Here is a 27262-nt window from a genome sequence, read left to right as displayed (position 1 = left end):
GTGAAGTCATGGTCCTTCAAGCACATTGCATCAGGGTGAATCACTCACTCTTCACAGTGCAGATAATACAGTGGAAACAACTCCCTCATTCACAGTAAAACAGAGGAAAACCTCAAGGGGCAGTGGTTACAGACAACTGACAAGTATAAGAGCATAAATTAGAAATACGCTGTGAGCACAAACATTAAACAGCTGGTCTTTGTTCACATCTTGATGAGTGTAATGATATGCTCTGTGCATGGATTTTACCAAAGATCAGTTTTGATAAAAGAAGAGAATTCTTTGTGTTGGCATGTTGGTGCAGTGTACCAGCACATCCACCAGAGGGAGAAAGAGAGCGGCAAACTACTGAGTTGCACTCTGTCAAAATGCTTTATAGTAAATTTCACTTAGTTACAACAACAAAAATATTGTGTGTAGCTTCTAATAGAGCCACATTGGATAATTAAAACATCACATCTGTGTATGAGTCTTGGTCTCGTCACATTTCATCATTAAAAGTGCCTCGTCGTCTGTGCTTCCCCCTCGTTCACATGCAAAACAGCAGCTTAGATGTTTTGCATCAGCTGCACATCAAAGTAAAATTAAGACAGCATCCAGAGAGACAGTGAGCTGCAATTGTTTTCTGATCATCAAATAAAAATAACACATAAAGCAGGGTCACACAGTCAAGTTACACAGCGAGACAGAGCAGTAGAAGTACACATTGATCAGAGAGGTGAGGTCTCGATTGATTTTTGGAAACATTTTGTCCATGCAGGCCCAGGGGTGTGTTTGTTTTGTATACCTAAGCCGGGGCAGGGTGGAGTCAGTGGACGCGAGGCACTGGGTGCAGCAGAGTCATGTGCTCAGCGCCGTTGAAAGGCAGACGCTGAGTGCAGTAGTGGTGCACCACCTCTGGGATGCTGGGGAACACACAGCTGCTCTGGTCCAGGGTGTAGCCGTTTTCTTTGGTCTGAGCAACGATGATATGAACGCAGCCTTGGCTCGTCCTGAGTCACACACAGAGGGGAGGAAAGGAGAGACAAGAATTTAAACATTTTACACACAATTCAAAGCAGATGCAAGACTGTGATAATAATATATTCTCTTGATATGTGTTCTCAGCCTGAGAGATATGTCATGAAAACATATCGTCTGTGTCAAATTAAAACAGGAATTACTCTTGTGTGATGCAAGTTTGATCATACTGATGTCACTTACTAGTGTGCTTAATGTTCATTAAAAGAATACCTCACCCACAATATAGCCATTTATAAATCAATAAGTAATGCCATGTAACCTTGAATTTGTGCACAGCCTCCAAGGTAAACAGCAAACACATTGATTTGATTGATTGGGAGCCACATTTAACAACAGCAAAATTATACCAAAACATCAGTTTACAAACTCTCTCACACAACTGGAGCAGAATAATCCAAGTCCCATTTTTCCAGTTGTATGCTCAGTACTTCCCAAATGTATGCATTTATGCTTATACGTTACATTTAAAATTGAACCAAGAGTAAAACTTATCTATGCTCTCTTCAAAGCCAGATTCCAAAAATTTTTTTTTGCAAAAATACATGTGTTTGGGAAGTTCTGAGCATACGACTGGATAACTGAGACTTGGATTACACTGCACGAGTGGTGTGGGAGTTTGTAATTTGATGTTTAGATATAGTTTTGCTGTTGTTAAACTTGGTCCCAAATGAATCAACTAATCAATTTGTTTGCTGTTGTCAAAATTTTCCTCACAAATTCAAGGTAACACAGCCTGACTAACTGATTTACAAATGTTTTTTTTGTGGGTGAAGTACACCTTTAACATAAAGTTAAAAAAAAAAAAAGTTAAAATATAAAACTCATTCCCCATGAAGATGTAAATGTTTATGACTACTAAAAGTGGTCATAAAAATATACTTTCTTTTGTATAAAAGGCTAAATTATTTCATATAACAGCTGGGCACTGTAGTTTTTAGCAAACATAACTCAAACAGGGAATTTGTGAGGGACTATTTTTTATCTGTGGACTGATAAACAGATGTGCTCTAGTAAGTATTTACTGCTGCAGGGCAGTATATGTTGGATTTAAGATGAAATAGTTGTTGGCTCTGTTTTTTAGAGGGAATAGTTGACAAAAAGGAAAATATTGAATATACAGACAGCATTAGCCTTTAAAAAGTTATCGTACATGTGAAAAAAATATAAACTAGGACATACATTTCTTTAATCTGCTGAGTTTACAACTGGACTGTAATATATTTTAATGTTTTTAAAAACTACTAAAAAAGTATTATTTCAGCCTTTAAGTCACTACTGTTGCACTTTCAGTTTGTACTCACTTGAGGGCGATGGAGAACTTGCTGTTGTCCGACTCGCTGTTCCTGACCAGGAAGCTGGCCTCTTTGCAGGACTGCAGCTGAAACTCCGCCTCCTGACGCGTCACACAGCCATGGTACCAGCTGAGGCAGAAGGTGGGAGTGGGGGGGGGGGGTAAATTTCATCTGCTTCTGATCAAGTTCTAGAACCTCATTTCATACAAACCCCTTGGAAATGAGCTGTACTCTTACGTAACGCTGAAATCTATTAAAAATCTGGGAGTGAGTTTTATTGCAAGAATAAGAAACACATGCAGACACATTCTGATATATATCATATTTGAATTCCTTTTAAAACTAACAGAATTAAATATCTAAGCTTTATGCATCTACAGGGACGTCCCACATCGTGGTCTTTGCATCACTTCACCTCCTCACCTCTGTTTATCCAGGGGCAGGGAGGGGTCAACACAGCAGGCCTCAGTTTCAGGGTTGCTGCCGGGTGTGGAGGGTGGCGACGATGTCGGAGGAGAGGATCGCAGGATCTTCTGGGTCCAGCTTTTCTGCCTCAGATGCTGCTGCTGCTGCTGCTGCTGCTGCTGCTGCTGCTGTGGCTGAGCTGGGGGATGTTGCGGCTGCCTTGTGAGTGTGGGGTGAGGCGTCTCATCTTTGGTTTGGCGTTCGGGGCTGTCAAACTGTGCTGCGGGAAGAGGAGAGACGAGAGAAGATTTGAATCCGTGTAAAGAAACAACTGACGGAGTTTGAACTGGGTGCTGAAGCCTCCAGTAAATATAGAATAAGAAGACAGACAGCAGTTTGATGATTCATGCAAGATGTTATTCCGTATGCTGTTGGTCTGTGCACCATATAAAATATAAATGTGAGAGCAGGCCTGAGTTGTTATTTTTAAGAAATATTCTTCATATTGATCTAAGGCAGAGAACAGCAAGGGTTGGAGCTGTTTTATATTAATGTTAGTGGTTACTAGTTCAGCAAAACTGTTGCCAGTATCACAGTTTAATAAGAGATAGCCTGAAGTCAGTGGTGTATTTCTTTTTGTTGCTTTTTAAAGCATTTCTATTTGAGGTACAAAGATAAAAAATAAGAAAAGATTAACAATTTAAAAGTGCAGGAAATTCAGTTTGCACAGAAGCAAAACCTTCCTCTGTGCTGAGCTTGTTCTCCAATATGTGATGTAACCAACGTCTGATGTACCTGACAGAGTTCTGACAATGTGCTCCTTCTTCCACTCCCAGGGCAGCTCGTACTCAGTGGAGGGTCGGGGGTCCAGCTCAGGCCGTGTGACCGCCGTCTTGTCCCCGTCACCACTTCCTTCGTATGGAATGTCATATATCTGCAAGGGCGCAGGCTGACCTTCCTCCACCGTTCCCTCACTGCCCTCCATCAGCACACACACCTTCAGCAGGTCCTTGGACCCACGACGCCTGATCTCTTGCAGGTGGAAAACAAAGGGTTAAAGATTAAAATCAGTGCTGAGAGATGAGTATGAAATCACCACCTGGAGAGGAGTGATGTGTGACGTCACCTGCAACATTACATCAGTAAATGGCAAGGACGTAGACAAGAGAATGAAAAGCACTGGAACAGTCAACATCCACTAGTCCTTTTATTTGTTGCCATGGTAATCGATGTCTAAATCAGTATTCGAAGTGTCAGACACAAATGAGGCCAGTGTCCTCAGTCCAGTCACTGACCCCTGCTTCAAGCACTTAAATTACTATCTTTTGAAAAGAACAGGTGAGAGGAAGTGCAGACGGTTATTTGCAGCTTGCAAATGTAGTACAGTGCTTGCTTTGCATCTCATGATGCAGCCCGGCCCACAGCATTAAAGTTATTAATAACTTACAGAAAAAATAGTCTACCTTGAAATCCCCATCATGTCATGCTGAAGCTTCGGATATTCACACTTAGTTATCACTGAAGTTCAGCAGCCCTGAAGTGATATTCTAGACAACCTGAACATCAACTTTCTGTCAACGTCAGAACAAAACCAGCTACAGCATGGACTGGGAAGGTGTCACAGTCAAGATTATTAACAGGCTGCAAGATTTAATAACCATAATTATGCCACTTGTAATGAGACACTGCTTATAAGGGGTCAGTAAGTTGTATATAAAGGCTTCATCAGTGGTTAATAAATCAATTGCACGAACATATTTTCGGTTGTCAGGTTGTGACAAACCAATCTGCTGGTGTTTATCCTTTTCTTTGGCATAAACGCTGTTATGAATGTTCATTAATAAATGTTAAGTAAAGTGTGAATCAAAATATTTTGTTCCAGAAGACAAGTGGTTATAATCACTCAAGGGATTTGTTTGAACCGTCCTTCCCAGAAGTTCTTCTCATCAATGACTTAAAACTGATCAATTATACATAATATAAAACATAAAACATAAACACAACGCCCTAACATCTGGAGCGCTCTCCCTCAGGGTCTGCGCCACTGCACATCTGTTGCTTCTTTTAAGTCGCAACTGAAAACTCATCTTTTTAAAATAGCCTTTTTCTAGTGCTTCATAATTTATTATGAGTACATTCTTTTGTCTCTCTATATATTTCATTACCGTTGTTGTTGTTGTTGTACTTTGTTATTATCATTACTGTTTTTCATTGTCTTTTAATATGTACTGGCAGTCTTAACTGGTGTTGTAAAGTTTCCATGGATGACTTGAAAGGCACTTAAAAAATTTGTGTTATTATTATTATCATTATTATTATAGTAAAGGCTTTATTAACTAATATCAAAGCCAGTTGTTACAGCTGTTAACCCCTTTATAAACGTGGTGCCATTATAGCTAGTGGTCTATGATGATGTCAAATTGTGAATGACGTTACACTGGTGCTGCTGCTGGGTTCTCTCAATATGTTTTTACATGTCAGACTTCAATTTTATTTATCTTACGTTATTTTGTCCCTTGTATGCCTCATTTTCATTTTAATATTTACCGAGTTCTTCTATTTGCGCTCTTCTTTTCTAGCATTCTGTTTAAACAGCAAACAGAGCATTGTACAGCGCAACTCATTACCTGTGAATCATGGTGAAACTATGGTATTATTCAGGGTTTGAGTCTGGTAAACGATGTCAGCTGAGACATAGATTGTTCATAATAATGCTGCCTTGCTTTGCTCGTTGAGTCACAGTGACATCAGACTCTTGCTTACTTCCTCAGTATGATTTAAGCCCCATAAATTTACTCAGCCACATCATCACATTCTCTGTAGACTTCTCTGAGGAGGCCTGGAAGTAGCACAGGCACTGATTGAAGTAAAACCTACTAGAGAGCGCACGGCAATAAAACATTTTCACATTCACAGCGGGCTATTGTGTAACCCTTTTAGTTAAGACAATGGAGTGATGGAATGAAAGGTCAGGGGAGCATGTGATTGGCCGGCGGACCATCAGTCTTCCTCGATGCTGGGAAGTTTTGATAAATGGTCAGACAGGTCCATATAGGGGGTTACACAGAGCTGCGTCCGAGAGGAGGTGGGGGGGGGGGCAACTTCCTTTTTAGAGAATAGTACCAGGAAACAGAGACAGGAAAGAGGAAGCAGGGGCAGGAAACTGCACCCATTGTCCGAACGCAGCACAGTTGCCACGGCAACCCCGTGGGGTGCAGGGAACACTCGGGGAGCGAGTTCATGTTCTCTCTGCTCGGCCCGCGGGGACTGAAAATGGGATTCATTCACACAGGGGCTCACGCAGCTGTACAGATTCAGTGATTCAGGGAGTGAATGAAATATCACAGCTCTCTCTCTCCATCACACAGCTGACAGCTACAAGAGGAGGCAGTAAGAGCAGACTGATGAAAGCCTTACCAGTGATCATCTGCTGAGCATCGTAGGGCTCCATGTAGCCATCGTTCTCCCCGATCCTTTCTGCCTCCCTTTGCTCTCTGGTCTTTTGAGCATCAAAGGGATCTGCGTAATCCTCAAGGATGATCACCTGGAGCAAAAAATACAGTGAAATACATTTTTTTTTCATAAATGAGATACTTAAAACTGTGTCAGGCGGCCTTAGGTATTCCCCAACTAGGGGTTACTAATTTCTTAAGAAAACCAAGTCCAAATTCTCCAATTCGAGTTTCCTAAATGTGAATATTTTCCATTTTCTTTCCTCCTCCAGGACAGTAAACTGAATATCTTTGGGTTATGGACAAAACAAGACATTTGAGGACGTCATCTTGGGCTTCGGGAAACACTGATCAACATCTTTCGCCATTTCCTAACACTTTCTAGATCAAACAACCAATCAATTAATCCAGAAAATAATCGACAGATTAATCAACAATAAAAATAATCAGCATTGCAGCCCTGCTAGGGGTACAAATACTTCTGAAGTTCCCAGGAGATAGAAAGACTGCTACCAACTACAACAAGCTGACAGTGCAGGAAACACCCTTCACCTGCAGGAAAGTTGACATGCATGCCTAAAAGTGATGGAAAATTGTTGACTCGTTGAGCTTCTGCTACTCCAAGTTGTACTAGTATGAGTATCTAACCAGTATAAAATCATGACCACCTAAATCGAGACCAAGTCATGACCAAGACCAGATTGCATTGAGACCACGACAAGACCAAAACCAGACCAGTGTGAGTCATTCATTGCATGACACCATTACAAGACTTGTGGAACATACAAACCATAGACACTCATCAAACTGGTCTGAAAGATCCATATTCCCATACAATGAAGATCCCCCTACATTTACCTCTTTTATTGCCAAACTGTATGTGTATGGATAAGTGTGCCATGAGAAATGTGCCACTAACACAGTCAAAAGGCATTGCATAGGTATATTTCATTTGTGGAAATTGTCCTTTGTTGTGGTCTTGGCCTATCTTGAAATTAAATCCAGAGACCTCTTTGTCTGAAACCAAGGCAAGACTGAGTAGAAATGCAGTCGAGTCCAAGACAAGAGCAAGACCTTCAAAAATTGATGTCAAGACCAAGACCAATCTCGGGAACTATGACTAGATCCTACAAGTGTATCTAACCAAACCTACTCAAAGAAAGACTATGGATATTTCCAGGGTCCCTGTATGGTATGAAAACATTTTGCTACATTAATCTACCTTTATATTATTAATAGTGTTAAATATAATCCAGTTTAGAATAGAGCTGCAGCTGCAATTATCTTTTGATTAATCAATCATTTTGTCTAGATAATGTAGTGTAAAATGCTCATTGTATTTTGCCAAATGTCTTGTTGGACCAAACAACAGTCCAAAAGCCAAAGATATTCAATTTACTGTCAGATATAGCAAAGAAAGACAGAAAATCCTCACATTTGAAACGCTAGAAGCGGATTTTTGTAGTAGAAAAAAAAAAAAATCTGAATACTTGCCAATTGGTTTTTGATCAACTGATTGATTAAGCTACAGTTTGAAATTAGTCAAAATGAACATTTTTTTAACATGACAGGTAGTGTGGAGGTCAGGTAAAAAGCAAACAGCTGTAAACTACAAGGCAGGCTTCAGACAGTAAGAGGAATATCTGACACCTCATCAGCTCTTTGTTGTAAAGCCCTCTCTGTTCACATCTCTGTGTTCACAACCTCCATTCTGCTCCACCAGTCATGTCTGACTGTCTCGTCATCTTATCAGTGCCATATAATTTCATGTTTGTTTTACAAGCCACTGGCAAAGAGACATTGGCGCATCATAAAATATAGTTGTCTCTTTCTCTAATCACTTCCAGTCGAGCTCCCTTGCCAAGGAAAAGTTGGCATTAGTTGGTGTTTGAATGAAGTAGCCAAAACTTGAAAAGCTGAGACTCAGAGCGTTGCTGAAGTGTTTAGTTTAGAGAAGTTTAGACGCAGACTGCAACACAGAGACATTTGTTTCTTTGTTAAAGTCTTCCAGTTAGCTACACCTGTGGAGTAAATGTCTTATTCTTGACTAACAAGGAAACTAAGACATATAACACACAGTTAGCTCCACAGTAGCTGCTGCAAACATGAATCTGAGATCAAGAACTGGCATTTACCCCCTTCCTGAAATATAAAACTCCCATTTTTATTCCTCCTCTTTTATGTGTCTCTTTTTCTCACCATCCCTCCATTATCACTACTTCACTATCTTTTTTTTTTTTTTTCAAAGCCAGGCTGGAGGGGACTTGGGTTAGCACCCGAGTGTCGAATGACACGATGCTTTTTATAACATGATAGCCCTCTTCACCAGGGGGCCTGAATATAGTGAAAGAGAGGGATGAGGTGGAGGGAGGAGGGGGGGTGAGAGAAGGGGAACACTGAGCCAGATTACACACAGGAGAGGAAGGTAAGGCTTCACGTCTGACCACAGCTTTGTATTCAAGGCGAGGGAGGTGGGTGTAAAGACAAGGGGTGGAGAGGAAGAGAAAGAGAGATAGAGAGACAGAATAGGAGGAGTGGACACAATGGATATAGTGGTGACAATGGGGAGAAACTGAAACAATAATATCAATTTTCAGAGCTTCTTGCTAGTTCATTGTCGACAATAGTGATGACACCACATGTTATTTTTGTAACACTGCTGCTGGAGTAAAGGGAAGCTGACACAGATGGAATTAATTCTGTTATAATTTCACATCTAAACATTAAAGATTAATCAGTGGTTTAGTTAAGTAGTTAAGATTTTCAGGTTTTAATCAGGTAAAATTCAGCCACCATAGCAACAAAATGTACTTAAAAATTGTTATGTTTCAGTGCCATTAACATATTAGTATGACATAATGATCATCAGTGGTGGAAGAAGTGTTCACATCTTTTACTTCTGTGGTAAAAACACAATCTAAGAGTGCACAAGTTAAACTTCTGGATTCCAGAGTATTATCATCAAATTAAATGTAACATACCAAATAAAAACCAAATAACATGTATGTATGAAATAAAGAAAAAGAAGCCCAGTCATTTTACAGAGTGCCTGTTATTAGAGTGTAATTATTGATACATTACTATGAAAGCATCACTAATGTGGCTGGTGGTAAAAGTGCGGCTAGTTTTAATTACTTTACTGCCAAGAGAGGTGTAGATTTCGGGAGGGACACAGGAGACACGTCCCCCTTAATATGTAGAACACATACATCAGTACCCCCACCCTGCCTCCGCCCCAAAATAAATTTTTATTTTGACAAAATTAGAGACAATTACACCATAAATTGATGCAAAAGTAAGAAAATTTCCATTTAATTAAGTGATTTTGATGCTCAGAATATTGTGGCGGAGGGCTTCCCAAACCCCCCAACTGCAGGGTAACCAGTAAATAAAGGAGTAAAATGGACAATATTTCCCTCTGACATGGAGTACAGTAGAAATATAAAGTAAAAGAAATACACAGAGTAGGCGTAAAATTACTCTGTTTCATTCCCACGGATGTATCAACGCAGCATCAAACACTAAATTTCCTGCATTGTGGTGATCTTTTAAGGCACCAATTTGTGCCTTTTCTTCATCATTTTAGAGTATAAATGTCTATAAGTTTGACAAAATAAATGTCTGAAATCAACACCTATGCATTTGTGCAAGTAGTAATAGAGCACATAGCAGGCTATACTTTGATTTATTTATTGAGGGAGGGGGCAAATGCACATGCTTTAAGTATTGATAGGACGTGTCCCCTGTGTCACCCACGAATTTACATCTATGTCTCAATAATAAAACTATCTCAACACTGTTTCTTTAGCATCAGAAGTCAAATGGATCTTGTCAGGCTGAGACTGTAATGATAACTCACCGTCTCTGTCTTGCACTGGGCTGGTTTCTCTGCTTCAGGTACCACTTGGTTGGTGATGGTGCCGCTGTTGAAGTTGGGGCTTTTGTCCTGTTTGTCCACTCTGATCAGCCGGTTGATGTAAGCGTTGGCAGACGGGGAGCTTTTCAGAGGTCTGTGCTGCTCCTCAAACACCGGCTCCGCTTTGGAGTTCTTGCGACTTTTCCCAGACAGGAGCGTGTCCCAAACTTTGCCATCCTTCGCAGAGCTGACACCGTTTCTGCTCAACTCCACGGCTGAGTTCTTTCGGTTTCTCCCGGACAGGAGGGACCCAACTCCTCCACCTCCTCCGCCTGTGTTGTCACTAGACGAGTTTTTGCGATGGCTCGTTTTGGAGCCTGGTGTTTTGGTACCAATGCTGGCCACCAGCCCGGCTTTATTGGCTCTGGGTTGTGAGCCTGACTCGGAGGCTGAGCGGATCCTGTCGGTACCATTCTTCAGATTGATGGGGAACTCCTTGAACCACTTTGCCATTGTAACTCAGATGGAAACCAATAAAGCTCTGTGCCTGCTCCGACACCTTTTAGCGCCATACACCACAGGGCCCCTGAGACGCACCTTTAGAAATCACAGCCTTTCTAACAAAAGACTTCCGTTGCTTTATTCAGGGATAGAGCAAAGACTGCAGGATCTCCACACCTCAGTGTCATAAATGCTCTCTAAAGTCAATGGCTCTAAACTTTTAACTTAAAAAAAATGCTGGTAAAACTTATCCCATTTGGCAAAAGAAAAAAAACGACTTTATCCCATTTGTGGTTTTCTTACACCTGTTCCTTCTTCTGCTCAGAGGAAAACTTTATTCCCTTTGGATGAAAAGATGTCTTCGGAGTTGGAAGAGCCGAAAGAAGGCAAAGTTTTTCTTGCATCTGATTTGTGGTCCCATTCCCAGAGAGGCTTATCTGGTCTTTTTACAACCCTCCACTGTCGCAATGAGGCTCCTGACTGCGCCTGGAGTAAAGAGGGGAGGGGGTATCTGGAGTTCAGAGGGGGGAGGCAGGACCGGTGGGCGGTGATAAGCTTTAATTGTGGACAGCATGGACAAATAACTATTTGGGGAGTTTAGTATTCTGCTTTAGACTGACTCAGGCCTGTGCATAGGTAACTCACCAAAGATATTAAAACCTGTATTATTCTTTGGCTTATAATGAATGCAGCCTCTGTTTTAACTACGGTAATAATGATATACAAAATTGCTATTGAGAATTTAATTTTCATTGTCCTCTGACGCATGAATAATCAAATACTGGGGCATCTTAGTGGGGGAAAGGTGGGACTGATTACCCAGGGCCCCAGTAGGAGGGGGCCCCTTGAAAAACCTGGATGAAACATTTGATTTTGATTGGCTTTTGTTTATTAGTGTCATAAATTAATCAAAATGGCTGAATAAATCCGTTGAAGGACTAAAAAAAATAGTGGAAGCTCTCTGGGGTCCCTCTCACGCCTTAAAGGACAAAATGGTTTCCATCATTGCACTAAGTTTGTCAGTAAATGCAACTGAAGCCAAATGAGTATGTCTTTCCCCAAGAAAGACACAGAAACAGGGGCACAGAAACAGCTTCTGCATGGGGCCCAGAATTAAGTACTATGCCCTTGGTAAACAGCATTGTAAAATTACCATTTGGGGAGTTTAGTAATCTACTTGAGACTGATATGCCCATGCCCATGAAACCCACCACAGATATTAAAACCTGTATTATTATTTGGCTTTATAATTAATGCAACCCTTGTTCTAACTAAAATATAATACGTACATACAAATTAAATGGCTATTGAGAAATTGCAGTCTATAGAACTTCCAAAATGCTGGTATTTCAATAATTGTATTTATCCTCTGGCGCATGGTTGATCAAACATCTGTACATAGCTGTTTATCCATTCATGCTAAAGTTTTTCAGATAACGATTAAAATTGAAGTTGACAGGTGTGTTCATATTATGATGTTGGGTGTTAATTCCATATTAATCATAATGTCAGTTCATAATGTGCCTAATTGGTTGTCTAATTAATGTCCACCCCTTCTTTAATTGTACAGAGTATGGTTGGGAAATGGTCTGTTCTGACCTGCTCCATATTTACCGGAGAAAGGTACGACACTAATTTTGTAAGTTGAAAAAAATACTTTTGGTGGCGGTGATACGCATAGTTTTTCCAAACAGTAATATTATAATTGTATGCAGTATACAATACAATCTGTGTTTTATAGGTTATATGTGAAAATGCTTTTTATATTCATGAAGTATACTTATCGACACCCCCGTGTTTGCGGTGAGATGTAACCTTCCATGGTGCGCGATACTCCTGCTTGTCCCTCTTTGTCCGGTGGCGATAGAAGGCCATGATAATTATGGCAAAATTTGCGTTTTTGAATGAATTATAGTTGAATGGTGGATCAACAAGCATACACCGTGTGAGGACTGGTTTGCTGGCAATGACACACCAGAGAGTTTCAATTTAAAGGACAGCAGAGCAAGCAACGGAGAAAGGGTACAGTTTGCTTCCAAGACAGTCTGCAAGATGGCTAGCTATCTTCAGTGGCATGCTAACGTTAGCTAGCCAGCTAATGTTAGCATAGTAAACAACAGTTTTCAAAACATGGTCGATTGCTTTATCTTATAAATGCTGTGATAAGTGGAATTAAATGCACGTGTTCACAAATGACTGTAGAGGGAGAAATAACAGTTTCGGATTAATGTTCTAGTGTTGCCGCTGCTGGGTGAAATCTCAACGCTGCTAGCTAGCCACATTGAGTAACGTGGCTAGCTAGTTAGCCAAGGTAGTAACTAGCTTGCGTTAGCTAGCTGGTCGACTTCTTTGCTACACATCTGTAAGTGATCATTCATAGAGGGAGGGGGTGCTCTGTAACTTGCTTGTGCTGGCAGTCAAGCCAGGTAGCAAGCAACCAGTTTGACTCACTCAGTAGGAACTGGAGACGAACTAGTGCTAAATAGCGTGGACCAGCTCAGTTTTACCTGACGTTTATTTGGTGACCAAATCCCGGCGTGACAGACACCGTGGCGAAAGATTTGCAGCTGTAAAGGAGTTTGCAGACCTGGGCCGGCGTTATTATATAATGTACGTGTTAGTTACTGCTGTGATGATAACCATTTTAACGTTATTGACATGACCTGAAGGCAGAATCCACCTACTCGGCTCATAGCCTTCAAGACGTCGTCATTTTTAACTTTTTTTTTCTTGCATATGCACGGTGATATGCCACTTCACCGACAGTCATATTAGCTAATGGCTGCCGAATCGGGGAGACTACTGGCGGGACACGGAAAACGAAGCAAAGGTAGGAATTTATTTCACCCATCTCCCAATCAGATCGGAATCATCCATTACTGCGCTGCAATGGGCTGCACTGGTGCTGTTAGCAAATCCCTTCTCGCCTCCCCCATATGTAAACTTCACGACTGTCTCCGGTGGTGGCTGTTTCTCACAGAGTGGATCTGTGAACGGGGTTCATGTCTATCTTGCTATAAATGTACCTTCAACTCCGTTTCCTCGTTCTCATGTCTTCGTCTTTTCCTGTCTCTCTCATTGACCTTACCTCTTCTGCCTCTGTTTGCGGCCTCTCTCCCTCTCGCCTGGGTCATTTGGTCTGCCTGGGTCATTTGCGATTCAAGGCTTCATAACCTTGGTGATGATAGCGCCTGGATGTTCAGCATCTTGTCCTCATGCCAGTCTATGTCCCATCATTGAATCCATCTCAACTGTTGGACTTGAAAAAGAGGCCCTAGGTCTAAAGCTGCTCCACTCTGTCACTAAGGGGTATTGGCCAATCCAAATGTGATGGTGCGCTTGATTGGTGGCGGACCAAAAGCATGAGACATGAAGGCCTGTTTTTGTCGTGGCTAATATTATATTTCCCCCTTTCCACCCCTTCCCTCCATATTTCATTATTTCAGCTTCACAGATGAAGAGCCCAGAGAAGAAAAAGGCGAGGAAATCCACCAACCAGGTAGAGTTTGTTTTTGAAATCTGATTATTTTGTTACATGAAGTAAACATTCTTTCAGTATGTGACAAGTGGACCTTGAAGACTGACAAAAAAAGAGGATTTAAATTATTTGGTCTTACAAAAGCAATAAAAAAACACATTTATTCTGTGTGTTTTTTTTCTCCTTTGTTTCAGGCGGCAGGGTTCTCCCACCTCACTGAGTTTGCACCCCCTCCTACCCCCATGGTGGACCACCTGGTCGCCTCCAACCCCTTCGACGATGACTTCGGGCCCCCATCTCGACCCAGTGGAGCAGGTGGTCCAGGTGGTGCTCCATTTCTTCCCAGCCCAGGCGCAGGTGGAGGAGGTGGGTATGGCGGTGGAGGCAGAATGGGCGGAGGCATGGGTTTCATGGGAGGCCCGGGAGGACCAGGTGGTGGCCAGCCTGGACGGAGGCCACCGTTTGGCCCTCCAGCCAACGCTGGACCTCACCACCAGCTAGGCTTTGGAGGAATGCCTGGCTTTGGAGGTGGCGGTGGGGGCGGCAGTGGCGGAGGAGGAGGGGGTGGTGGATTCCCCCCTGGTGGCCCTTCTCAGTTCAACATGCCACCAAACTTCAGTCCACCCATGCACCCAGGGCCAGGATTCAATCCCATGTTGTCTCCGGGAGCTATGGGAGGTCCTGGAGGAGGGGGGCCACCCCACCCTCGGTTTGGCATGCCTCCACAGCAGCAGCACGGACAGGGTGGACACCCATTTAATAGCCCACCATTACCTGGTGGTGGAGGCCCCAGGGGGCCCCCACACGGCCCCCTGCCTCCCATGGGAGGAGGCATGGGTCCTGGGATGAACATGATGGGTGGAATGGGTGGTGGGCCCGGGGGCAACATGGTGGGAGGGTTACCAGGTATGCCCCCTCAAGGACAGTTCCCTCCCTCACAGGATGGGCCCTACCCTGGCCCCAGTCCACCAGGGCCAGGCAATGAGGACGGAAAGAACTTTGGTGGAGGAGGAGCTCCACCTGGGCCTCAGCAGCAGCAACAACAGCAGCAGCAACAGCTTAACCTAAATCCCAACGGCCCCCCTCCTAATAATACAACTCCTGGCCCTCCTCCTAACTCTGGCCCACCACAGCCAGGAGGAGGCTTCCCTGGCCATCCTGATGTCCAGCAGCCCAATGCCAATACACCTGGTCAGCCTCCATCAGCACCGCCACAGCCTAACCCCAACTCTTCTCCTACTGGTCCCCTGAATGGATCAGGCCAGCCCCAACATCCACCACCCAGTCAGCTACAACCCCCCAGCAATACAAACACCCCCAACTCTAACAGCTCTACCCAGCAGCAGCAGCAACAATCCACTCCACCTAACTCTGCCCCCGGCTCCACCCCGTACAACCAGCAGAACAACACTCCCGGTGCTGGTGGTACCATGCCAAACGCGGCCCCCAATTCGGGTCAGAACAACATGGCCAACAACAACGGAGGCAACACTCCAGGCAGCAATCCCAATCCCCCGTCTAACTCCACTTCGACCCCAAACACCCAGTCTCCCCTGCCCCCCGGTCCCGCTGCCCCCTCGACTGGGCCCGGCTCTGGCCCCGGAAAACTCGGCGGCCCCGGGATGGTCTTCCCCTGCGGCCTCTGTATGGCAGAGGTGCATGACGATCAAGACGCCATCTTGTGCGAAGCGTCGTGCCAACGCTGGTTCCACCGTGACTGCACAGGCCTGACAGAGCCAGCATACGGGCTGCTGACTCGAGAGAGCGCTGCCGTTTGGGCCTGTGACTTCTGCATCAAGACCAAGGACATTCAGGCTGTGTTTGTACGCCAGGGATTAGGCCAGCTGGTGGCAGCTAATGAGAGTTGAGGAGTGGATGACAAAGAACAGCGTGGAGGTGCATCATAAAAGGACAAATAAAGACATTCTTTGCTTCGATCTAACTGAATGACCTGTGTGTCATGTCAGCTACTTGCCCAACTTTCTCTTGACTAGCCCTTTACTTGTTCACTACACAGAACCTCACTCATTGACATTCATGCTTATATATAGCACTTTGAGTGACTCTTGGTAACTGATTTTTCTCCCCCTCCCCCCCTAAAGGAGTCAAATCATGATGAATGTTAAAGTTCACAGTCCTTCAAGACATTTAGCCTGCCAACCAGCAAAGCACTGACACCAACACACTACCTCACACTTTGTGACTGACTGGCACGGACGCTCTCGCACTGACTGTGATTGACACGCCACACTCATGCACCACATGACTATAGTGATATTTGAAACACAATCCAGTGGAGAAAGTACTGTTGAACTATTCCCTTGCTGTGTATTGACACAATGACTCAAAGCATCAGCGTTACTCTGATTTTTGTGGCTTTAAATTAAAACAGACATGATATATAAAATTTTAAAATTGAAAAAAAAATAATAATAATTTAAAGAGTGCCTGAAAATCTGAAAGGGACTTGGGTTTCATTCATGGATTGATTCACAGCTTTATTTGCCATCAAAATGATTCATTCTAGCACTGCCCTGTCACATTGTTAGCCTTTTTACTGCAAGGAATTTAAAGAAAATGGAAAAAATACTTCAGTATATTGCAGCTTAGAAGTGTTTGGGGAGAGAAAAAAACAGTTTTTAACTTTTCTTCCTGCTCTCACACACACACACACACACACACACACACACACACATACACACATACATACACTTCTGCCACATACATCTTGTTTCTGTCATTTTGTACGTAGTGCTGATTAATCCAAAGGAGACCCTGGCCGAGACTTCATCCACACCTCACAGAGAGGATTTTACCACCGAAATAGTTGTAAATATTAGGACAAAACATTTGTCTGGAGCTCCCATCAGTTGTGAACACGCCACAGAGTTGACCAATGAACAAATAATAAGTTGTTTAACTTACGTGTCTTGGTTGTAAACAGTATGACATTTTGGTTTTTATACAGTACATTTGAGTCAACGATTTCTTTTTATCTCTGCAGTACACATGAATTGTGAAATCAGTGCTTTTGGATGGTGTTGGCATAGCAAGTAGTGACATCATGTCATATCAGATGTGCATAGTCCTTTACAAAAAAAGAAAAAGACAAAAAAAGAGTGGGGGCGGGGGGTGCATGTGAACCAATGCAGTAACTGTCTGATCTGTTTATGTTTATATTCTGGCCTCTGCACTGCATGAGGCCTCGAAGTAGACCAAATAACTTAAGAGCGAACAATACCCATTTTCACATTTCTGTCACGGTATAAGGTGTTTATAACTATTCTTCTGTCTCTCTCTTCCCTTATTTTTCTTTATTCAATGTCCAAGTTGCCTTTCTTTTCTTGCTCTCTCAGCTGTTCCTTTTTTTATTGAGTACTGGTATTTTGTGCTGTGCTCTTGCTCTGCTCTGGTGCCTCCTGGTGGAACCCGGAGGAACCAGTGAGTCCCACACCAGGTGGGGAAGGGAAAGGTACTGAACTCTGAAGTAAAGACAGATTTTTTTTGTACTTGTCCATGTCTGTTTTTATTCACATTTTTTATTTGTTTGCTAATTGTTGTATTAAAATGAGGGTTGGAAAACCCAACAAAACAGATGACAATGTAATTTCTTTGTCATAATGCTCAAGAGTTGCAGCTACATGACCTTTTTATTAACTGTGTTTACAGGTTAATTTTTCCTAGGTCATCAGTGATTTGCTTTAAAGGTTTCTTCTCAGTTTATTGTAAAATTGATTTGAAGAAATGATTAAGACATTTTGCAACAGTTCGGTTTTGTAAAGCTTTGTGAAATAGCTCTTGGGATTTTTAAAGGTATACTATGCAGGATTGTCAGGTACTGTTTGTAGACTCAAACCCAGATTCATTCTCACTTAATATTTTTGTCTCGCTATATTTGTGTTTTTCCCAGCGTTGTGTCTCTTGGATGCTCGCTGCTTACAGCCTGCTGTGAGCTTACATGCCTGTAAACATCCCTAACACAGAAAATTAGACAGAAATACAAACAGAGGACAGAGTCTCTGCAGAAAAATACACCTCTAGTGGGTCAGAAGTGATGATTAAGAGAGGGATTACTTTTGTCTGAGTCTTGTTTTTTCCGAAAATTCTGCCTGCTGTTTACCTGTCCAAAAAAGTAAAACTTGATTTCATGGGTCTGTAAATTCTTAAAATGTCCTAATAGTTTCCAAGAAAGTTTCCTGAACAAAAAAGTAATCTGGCACTAATTGTATGCAAAGTAGAGACAGTGTTCAGTTGGTACACTTCAAGTTAATTACAATTAAATGTTAAAATAGCATAACTAAGAAAATTTTGATCATATCACAGGTCAGGTGAACATACAAAAATGAATTGTCAAAAGATCAATAGTGGTTAGTGAGGCTTCTAGAGATAAATAATTATGATAAATATATACCTTGGAGCTGTTCTCTCAAGAGAATTTCTCTGTCAGGGTTCCCATGGATCTGTAAAAAGCCTTAAAAGGCATTGATTTAATCTTTAAAAAAGGCCTTAATTGATATTAAAGATGTCTTAAATCAGTCTTGCAGAAGTGTTAAAAATACAAAGACTGGGGAAGTAGTTTATCGTTTTTAGGTTGCATTGTGCTCAAAATATTTGACATCAAAAAAATTTGTCCCTAACCCTGAGTAATTGTTGCCGGTTCTTTTCCTTTTGCTTTCACTCTCTTTTCAATTCAAGTCATTGTAATTGGTCTTAAATTTATAATAATAATAAAATGAATTATAATAATTAAATTTAAATCCAAGTACCATATAAAAGTATTAAATATGACTTGCCTTAAGGTGTAGAAACCCTGTTATTGTCCCCAATTATGTCTCTATTTTGCCTGTATTATAGTAGCAAATCACACAATTCTTCTTTCCAGAAAACTAGACACAAATGATACCCTTAACAGTGATGTTATACATTTAGTAGCCTTTCGATATACATATATTTATATATGTACAGATGATGTAAGATGATTTATTATAGGTCATATGACAAAGAGCAAAATATCTTAAAAGCTCAATTATACTCTATAGACATAGTTAAAAATGTAACTCAATGGGCATACAGGCTTCAGTGTAGCTTTACAAACTAAACAACAATGTAAACTAACTGGAATAACCATGTTCCTGTCAGTATGTCATTAGTTTAGCCTCAGCAGTGATCAGCATTTCTCCTGCTCTGCACTGGTGTTGGATAAGATTATAGTCCGATACTGCCATGCAAACACTTCAAAACTGATTGATAAAATATTTCTCCCAACGCCTCTGTAGAAATGGCTCACACGCGCGCACACGCACACACACTGTATTAATGCATATGTGTGTGCACAGAGATGAAACTGAGCCCCCAGCAGGCACCGCCTCCTCGGGGAGCCGCCCACCAATGAAATCGGTCCTGAGGCGGGACGATGACTATCCGATGTGCTGGCAACAGGTTGCACTGGTAGCGGGGGAGAAATTTCCCGGTGTCCTCTGTTCATTGAGTAACATCTTCCCATCCCACCAACACAGTACAGAGCCGCCGCTGCCGCTGCTGCTGCTGCTGCTGCTGAGAGCACCGACACAGGAGCTGTGGCTGAGGACGGAGGAACATCTCTGGATCATCCGTGCAGGTGCACTAAGTGTTCACACAGCTGTTTTACTGTACGTTTACTTTAGTGGGGAAAGTGTAGTGCTGCGAGCCCCGATGTGCTGAGCGGGCGTTTTATAGCATTCAGACAGGCAGAGGTGGACACCTGTGGCTTTGTGATTGGATTTGGCAGCCGTCTTCCCGTGCTCAGCTTTCCTGCTCACGATAATGATCGAGCATCGGTCCTTTTGTTGTTGGCTTTCAGCTGTGTGCGCTCCGCTGCTGTCTATAATTGGATCTGACTGCGCGGCGCAAAGAGGATATGAGGGGTTATTATAGCAGGTAAAGGCTTCAAATAGGATGGGGGGCAGGTGCTTGGCTTGTTTACCTTGTTACCCGGCTTGTGGTCCCACTGGCGCGAGGAAACAACCTGGTGGTTTCGACGCGCACCGATACTGACTGACCGGACAGGTGGGTGTGACGCAATTAATCCCGGAGCAGACAGGTAGCAAACACAGGGGGGTTACTCTACTACTCATATGGCTTCCCCTGAATAAAGTTATTGATATGAATATGTAAGTGATATTTTTTATCAGTCAAGCTGTTTAAATAATGTCACACCTGCAGATAAAACACAACGCAGGCACTGTGTTGGTTTGATACGTGGCTGTGATTCCGGGATAAACAGATAAGCCTGTGATAGTGCCTCATATCCTTGCCAACATTATAGTTTACAACTCACCAGCTGCTGGAAGGTGTTTGTGTTGCCTGTTGCCTTACATTTAACATAAGTTGCTCCAGAAATAATCATTACATAAACTTTGTGCTCGGGGGCACGCTTCAAGCTCATTTGGAGATGTTTAGGTAAACACGTGCCTTCAATGTGGGACAAGTGTTTGCATGTTGTTGATACTGTACACAAGAGAAACTGCATCTGCCTCTCCAGCACAGCCCTCAGTACAGGTCACTATAATGTGTGTAGTTTGGCTTTTCTGTTTTTACTGTACTCACCCAGGAGCAAATGTTATGTATTTAAAATATATGTTTTAGATATCAAACAATGCTGGGTGGTAGTTTAGTATGCACTGATTTTGACTGGAATTGAATGGTGATGTGTTCATAGTGTGATTGTTTCAAAATTCTGCTATCTGAATTATTTATTCCAAGGATAATATACTTAAAGGAGCTCTATATGACATTCAGAGCATTTATATAGCAACAAACAGCTACTTGCTCTGTAAAGATCTAGCTGAGTAATGGAGTTCTGGGCAGAGAATGAAGTCATGCTACCGCTGCGTGTGTTGTAATCCTAGTTTCTCTGTTCTAGGGTTGCTGCAATATACCGGTTTCAAGGTATACCATGATATAAGAGTTGACGGTTAACATACCGTGTTCATTTGCTCATCTGTGATATTGAAAAAAAATGCAATTGGATGGAGAATCTCCCTTTGATTTTAGTTATTTTAAGTACTTCCCTTAACAACATAATGTCAAGTTTCAATTATAGTAATAAAATGTTTGTTTAACTGTAAATAACCCCTCCATTTTCATTCCTTAATGGGTCATTGTGATTGATAACAATATAAATTCTGTAATGCCGTGAAACCACAATATTTTCTGAGACAGTTCTCGTACCATTAAAATCTGATACCGTTGCAACCCTGCTCTGTTCATTGTGCGTGCGTGTTAGTGCATGTGAGTGTTCCACTGGCTAGCTTATCGCCACCACTCTGCATTGCACTCAATAATTTCCCCTCAGGGATAAATTAAGTATTTCTGATTCTGATGGCAGTTACCACTGATAACGAACGGCATCGTTGCAGAAGCGTAGCCTCCACCCTCCAGCCCCTACCACCTAGGTTAACACCGTTAGCTCTGTCAGCACTGTTGCGGTTGTTATGGTGCGTTCCATTTGCACTGAGTGGTTGGGATTTCTGCATCGCTAGTCACAAATTTCAACTGGAACGTCCCCTGAAGTCGGATTTCCGACTGGGATGGTTGGAGGAACCTCAGCAACCCTAACCTCAGAATCCAATATGGCTGTCCCAGGCATCAACAGTAGTGAAATCTGTAGTAATATACAGTTTATTAGCACTTCCGTCTTATCAGTGTTTCATTAAAAGAGTCTTATACACAGCCCTGTCCAACTGCGCATGTTGTTATGGTGTTTGTATGCGCAAAATACAGCGTTATGCTTTCCTGCCAACTAGTATTGCTAACAGTGGCTAACCTCGCTTGAACTGGTACCAGCATCTTGGTTTTCCGACTTGTACTGGCACGTGATCAACTCAGATGTGACGTCATTCCTAGTTCCAACCTCCAACTTCCAAGGTTAACGGAACGCAGCACTGGCACTGCTCACGCTGTTAGCACTGTTAGGTGCGAGCTGCTGCCTCAGCATGGCAACCTTCATGTTGAGAGCCATGTGCAGACAACCTCTAAATCAGAGTTTTCTCTGAATACCGTACAGAGGTCCTTTAAAAAAAATTAACATTACTTGAGTCAGGTTTGTTTTGCATGTGTTAAGATTTACATCTGATGTAATGCATCATACTCAAACATAGGTAATCACAGTGAACATCAGATTATTTTATATTATGTGCATATATTATGACTCAAATCAAATCAATTTCAGGAACATGTTCATTAGGGTTGAAACTAATGATTATTTCGATTATAGATTAATTTATCAATAGGCTATAAAATATCTGGAAATAGTGAAAGACTGTCAGAGTCCAAGTTGATGTGTCATAATTGTTTGTTTTGTCCAACCAACAGTCCAAACACTAATGATATTCAATTTACATGAATCTGAAAACAGAGGAAAGCAGGAAATCTTCATTTTTCGGGGGTTGAACCAGTGAAAGTTTTGAGATTTTGCTTGGAAAAGGTCTTAAACAATTGTTTCCAATTACTTCTCTGTTTACTGATAAATCAACTAATCTAGTATAAAGTCTACTGACACCGATTTTAACCAAATCTCACAGCCCTTGCTTCAAAGTAGCTCTTCTTGTTCAGATCCCCAAGGGCAACAGACACTGTGGGAGAAAGTTGAAGATCAGACGGTAGGACGTAAAGGAGGGTGCAGGAACAGGGTGAGAGAAAATGAGCTGGGTGAGGAGAAAGGGGAGAGTGATGGCAGATCGTCCCGTTTGGTGACATTCCTGTCTCTGTTGACACAGCCATTCCTTGTGACAAGAAAGAGCACAAGGTGAAGCAGTTGTCACCAAGCAGTGCTCGGCTACTGGTTGCTGAACAACAGCTAAGCCTTGAAATCTGTATTTACCAAAGGAGCGTATTTACACCTGGGAGCTTTCCGTGTGACCAGATATCAGTAGCTGTGAGAGCTGAGCTCCCTGACAACAGATGATCATATAATCCTTTTTTTTTAGACTTCAAAACAAAGCTGAGGAGTTGCCCCCTTCCTAACCCTCAGATTGTTTTGATGTCTGGAGTACACCATGGTCTACCAACCTGGTCTGTTTGTTATGTTAAATCGGGGGAATTAATTTGTTTTGCGCTGTATTTTTAGTCTCCAGTTTGTCGTCTTTTAATGAGTCTCTTATTTACTGCCTATGTGGACAGTTTTCCGTGTGTGTAGGCTTTACAGTTAGCGCTGCCCTAGTTCTCAGTTTCTTCTTAATCTGTCCTTATTAATACAAATGCAAACCACGCGCAATGCCGAGTGTAATGTCTGGAATCCTAAGAATGTTTTTGGGAAAGACAAAGGCTGACTTTGATTCACCAAACTAACCTCAATGCCAGTCGAGGTGCTTTGTGTTACACTATAACCAGCGGTCAGGCAGGGTCGGTTACATTTTAATTCCTGTAAGAGAGAGTCACATCAGATTGGAGTTGAAGGACGATGGTGAGCTCTGTGAAAACAAAATCAGCTTTAGCAGTGCTTAAATACAAAGATGACTTAGTTTTAGAGAAATAACTTTCATGTGATCATGTGGCAGCAACGACAGAAGTGTTTTAAGTTACTTAGTACTTTCTTGCCACTGAAAAGCAGCGACCCTTGTTAGATCAACTATCTGCTACCATATGCACAGCAGGTTCGTGCCCATGTCTGTGCACACCCTTTCAGATGTGTGTATATGCATACGCTTGAGCCGGTGTGTGTGCCTGCACAGCTCAAAGTAAACAGTCTACGCCTGAGTGGGTCTACTCTGAAGTCTGGTGGAGACTCTGGCAAAGGCAGAGAAAAGAGAGAGGGGAGGCCCATTCCTGACATAGCCCCCAGTGTTTAATGCTCCACAGAGCCTGGACAATGGGAGGAGTATTACCTTCTCATCGTGTTCATCACCAAGCTCATTTTCAGAGCAAAAGGTGGACATGATTAGGTTATATTACCAACATTCTGGCTGACTCAGTTGTTTATACTGAGCCCATGAACCGAGAATTAATCAGCAAATATTTTTGATGAATCATTTTAGTCTTATTTCAAGCAAAAATTCCAAACACATACTGGTTTGATGTTTTCTGTATAACTACGTATTTTGATTGGATGTTGATGCATTTATATAGATGAAGAACTCACATCAGACAAAAGAATGCTAAAAACTGAAGCAATAGACCTCAAGATGTCCTGATTTTTAAAACAGTATGGGTCACGCTCCAGAAACATTGGATCCTACATTTCCCATCATGTAACAAATAGCAGCATTTAGTTTGTCTTGTCACACAACAAGCACCATGCTCCCAAATGCAGACTTTCTTCTACACTTTCTTGAAGATACACTGTGCAGGATTAGGCCTATGTATGTTCGGCGGTCTGTATGTTCGCTTTTTCTTCTTCATTTCTGTGTTCATGACATTGATAGGTGTGTAACCCCACCGCGTTCAGGTGAGGTTGGGACTTTATAAAAAGGTAGCGACCATGCACCAGACCATTAGCAGCAGGCATCCAAAAGACATAACATTGTAAAGAAATGCAAATATTGCACGGCAAAACATCAAAACAGTGTAGCATGTGGTGAGCATATTTACAGACAATACCGCACTGTATACCTTTAATTCTGATTCATGGTAGGGCATTCAACTTGTGATGAGTGTCGTTTGACAGAAATTAAAAAGCTGCCCGACATTCTCAATTTATGCTTTGACCAAAGGTTTCATTCGTTTCCATGGTAACTAGATGCTTTTCTCCAGCTGGGTTGATACATTAAATCATCCTGACCAGTATCCTTCTGACAGTTGTTTGTTTTGTATCTATATTTGTGCTAGTTTGTATCGTTTTGCATTTTAAGTTCTTGATAAAATCAAAGTGTTAATTGAAGAGGAAGAGATTTTAAACAAGAAAGAAAAACAAGAAAAGTAGGTCAGTGTGTCCGTTGAACTAAACAAGGAAGCTACAGGGTGTATATGACTCAGGGTGACGACTCAGTCACATTGCGCGACAAAGTGTCTACATAAGAAAATTCTCCAGGTGCACACATGAAAGGAAAGTGTTGAGCAACACACTGTTCTGCCGAAAATATGTAATTTCCCCTGAGCAACACTCATCAAAAGTGTTGAGCTCTCTACCATAAATCAGGCCCAAATTGAGACTGCTCAGGTGACATCGTTGGGGTTAATTCCTCAGACTTTAGAAATCTCCTCTAGACACACCGATGACATTTAACAACTTTTATCATAGGTCAAGTAGTACACGTTATGATGAGTAAACTGACCTTTGTGTATAAAATCAGTGGAATGCCCCTTTAACACAATATTAAAGTCAGTAAAACACAGCACAATGTGTGTGTGGCCACCAGTAGTGCAAATATATCCTTATGTCAATTCACCCACTCTCACACTTACACAGAACAGAAGGTCCAGTCGTTTCTCTGTTTTCATAATATCAAAGTCAAAAGACGTTTAGATTTCTCTCTGGTTTCCAGCTGAATACTTAAAAATACCAAAAGCTCTTTCATGAATAAATATTGGATGAAAACAACACAGTCAGCATGCCTATGTAAATTAGAGGCAACATATTGATTAGCTCATGTGTTTGTGTCTCACACACCCACTTACATTCCTACTCTTTGTTTCCATGCCCTCTGAGCACACCCTCTGGAAAAAGAAGTTTCGACCCGTACAAAGAGGTTCTCACTGCCCCATTGGCATGTTTATCTCGACATAAATAGAATTCATTCTGGTTGAAAAGAAATTAAATCTGTGGAGCAGTGAGACAAGGTGTCGGCTTCATCAAGGTGTACCAGCAATCTGATATGTTGGCCGAGTCAGAGTAACTCCACCTGGGCAGAAGGAGTGACACATGCAGGTTAAAAGGAGGAATCTGAATTAGGAAGCATTTACTTATTTTACAGCCTGGAAACAGCAAAGGCAAAAAAGGCTTATGCACATCTTTACAGCTGAAACAAAGGGTCAGAGAGTGTAATCATCTGCAGGTCTGAATCGTGGGGAAAAAGGGGACTTTTATTTTCAGTGTTCTCTTTCATAACTTATTCACCTGATTTGCATTTTCTCTTTTTTCCCTGTCTGTGCAGAAACCAGGAAGTCAGCATGACCACTCTGTCCACTGACAGGAAGCCTCTTGTGGATTACGGCGTTCAGATCCGCTTCATTAAGGACCTCCATGACACAGGCGGAGGCTATACAGATAAATCCAAAGGGAACACCAGTGCAACCCCTCCTTCCAGTAAGTACGGGGTGGCTGTGCACGTTCAGGGAATCTCTGGACAGCCTTATGTGGTCCTGAAAGATGGCGAGAAAGGTGACTCTTATGGAGTTCAGCTGAACACTCCCACCCCCAGCTCGGGGCCACCTTCACCTTGCAACAGCCTCCCCAAAATGAACGAAGAACCAGCAGAATTAACAAACCCATATGGCCCTGCTGTAAATACAGCACGCTCCCCTGTTTCGTCAACAGAGGATGAGGTTGGGGAGATTTTTGGGAGCCCTCATAAAAGACCTCCAGGGGACGGTCAAGCAGGAACACAAGGGGAGGAGGAGGGTGGAGCTGGCAGACAGGGAGAGAGGTCAAAAGCTGTACCCCCAAGAGTCAGCCAAGCAGAGAAAAACAGAGACAGGACTAGTAATGAGGAGTACAACGAAGCAGGGCTGAAACCTGTCAGATTAAATGGCGTGGGACCCAGAGGGGTCAAGCAAACTGGCTCTGGCTACACCGGCTCTTTGGGGAGATACAGTGTGAAAAAACAGAGCACAGATTCTCCTTCAGAGTCGTTACCAAAACTTCCAGCATCAACTAACCAGGAGCCCATCCCAGCAATTGACACCAACTCCCTGGCCCCCATCAACAAGCTCATCAATAAGTTCAACAGTGGGACGCCAGGCAGCCCACAGACGAGAGGCCGCTCTGGAGCGAGGCAGCGGCTCCGGTTTGACGAGCGCAGGCGGTCGAGAAGTCTCGATGCTCGAAAGGATGTCCAGCCCGAGTTTCCCTCTTCCAGCTCTCCAACCATGAATCCCTACGCTGTCCCTCTGTCTACTTCCCCGTATTTGTTGGCATCATCTGCCCCAGCGAGCGGCAGCCTGGGAACCAGCCCTGCATCTGTTTCCAAGGTGACGGCACTCGAGGCCCCCAAGCAGAGCTTTAAATCACCAGGGAAGTTTGTTGCCACGGACACCCATCCAGCTGTGGCAAAAAAGCCTGTAAGTACCAGCAACTGTGAGATATTTAATACTCTTCATTTTGTGTCTGTTTTTTCACTCT

The 27262-nt window shown here is 42.6% G+C and overlaps 3 protein-coding genes across 6 annotated transcripts in view; 2 read left to right on the top strand and 1 right to left on the bottom strand.

Moving 5' to 3' along the window:
• Positions 1 to 353: 353 nt before the first annotated feature.
• Positions 354 to 10954, bottom strand: LOC117263389 (SH2 domain-containing adapter protein E-like). The gene is made up of 6 exons (XM_033636693.2): positions 10032 to 10954; positions 6138 to 6264; positions 3516 to 3752; positions 2739 to 3000; positions 2325 to 2444; positions 354 to 992 (listed from the first exon to the last, which is right to left on the bottom strand). Exons 1-6 carry the CDS (start codon positions 10539 to 10541, stop codon positions 809 to 811), a joined length of 1440 nt encoding a protein of 479 aa, XP_033492584.1. The 5' UTR covers positions 10542 to 10954; the 3' UTR covers positions 354 to 808.
• A 1387-nt stretch (positions 10955 to 12341) lies between these two features.
• pygo2 (pygopus homolog 2 (Drosophila)) lies at positions 12342 to 17601 on the top strand. 2 transcript variants are annotated; one of them, XM_033636684.2, is made up of 4 exons: positions 12342 to 12551; positions 13296 to 13359; positions 13976 to 14028; positions 14202 to 17601. In XM_033636684.2, the coding sequence occupies exons 2-4, from the start codon at positions 13308 to 13310 to the stop codon at positions 15873 to 15875; spliced, it is 1779 nt and encodes a 592-aa protein (XP_033492575.1). In that variant the 5' UTR covers positions 12342 to 12551; positions 13296 to 13307; the 3' UTR covers positions 15876 to 17601. The 2 variants fall into 2 exon arrangements, with proteins under 2 accessions (XP_033492575.1, XP_033492576.1); XM_033636685.2 differs by lacking the exon at positions 13296 to 13359.
• Positions 17602 to 19449: 1848 nt separating this feature from the next.
• Positions 19450 to 27262, top strand: part of cgnb (cingulin b) — a 32096-nt gene continuing 24283 nt past the window's right edge. The window contains exons 1-2 of one of the 3 annotated variants that reach the window (XM_033636670.2): positions 19450 to 19624; positions 26076 to 27201. In XM_033636670.2, the coding sequence (XP_033492561.2) occupies positions 26092 to 27201 (1110 nt within the window). In that variant the 5' untranslated portion in view covers positions 19450 to 19624; positions 26076 to 26091. The remainder of the gene's footprint in view (positions 19625 to 26075; positions 27202 to 27262) is intronic. The other 2 variants (XM_033636669.2, XM_033636671.2) reach the window with 2 other exon arrangements.

This window comes from Epinephelus lanceolatus, chromosome 16, assembly GCF_041903045.1.
Source record: "Epinephelus lanceolatus isolate andai-2023 chromosome 16, ASM4190304v1, whole genome shotgun sequence".
NCBI lineage: Eukaryota > Metazoa > Chordata > Actinopteri > Perciformes > Serranidae > Epinephelus > Epinephelus lanceolatus.
The sequence above is the reverse complement of the archived record's forward strand: the minus strand, read 5'-3'. Positions and strand labels throughout refer to the sequence as shown.

Excerpts from the sequence above, each read along its gene's own strand:
- LOC117263389 (XM_033636693.2), bottom strand. The coding sequence starts at position 10,541 with ATGGCAAAGTGGTTCAAGGAGTTCCCCATCAATCTGAAGAATGGTACC. Across the intron at positions 3,753-6,137 it reads TGCTCAGCAGATGATCACTG|AGATCAGGCGTCGTGGGTCC; the intron begins GTAAGGCTTTCA and ends TCCACCTGCAAG. Across the intron at positions 3,001-3,515 it reads CATTGTCAGAACTCTGTCAG|CACAGTTTGACAGCCCCGAA; the intron begins GTACATCAGACG and ends CTCTTCCCGCAG.
- pygo2 (XM_033636684.2), top strand. The coding sequence starts at position 13,308 with ATGGCTGCCGAATCGGGGAGACTACTGGCGGGACACGGAAAACGAAGC. Across the intron at positions 13,360-13,975 it reads ACACGGAAAACGAAGCAAAG|CTTCACAGATGAAGAGCCCA; the intron begins GTAGGAATTTAT and ends TCATTATTTCAG. Across the intron at positions 14,029-14,201 it reads CGAGGAAATCCACCAACCAG|GCGGCAGGGTTCTCCCACCT; the intron begins GTAGAGTTTGTT and ends CCTTTGTTTCAG.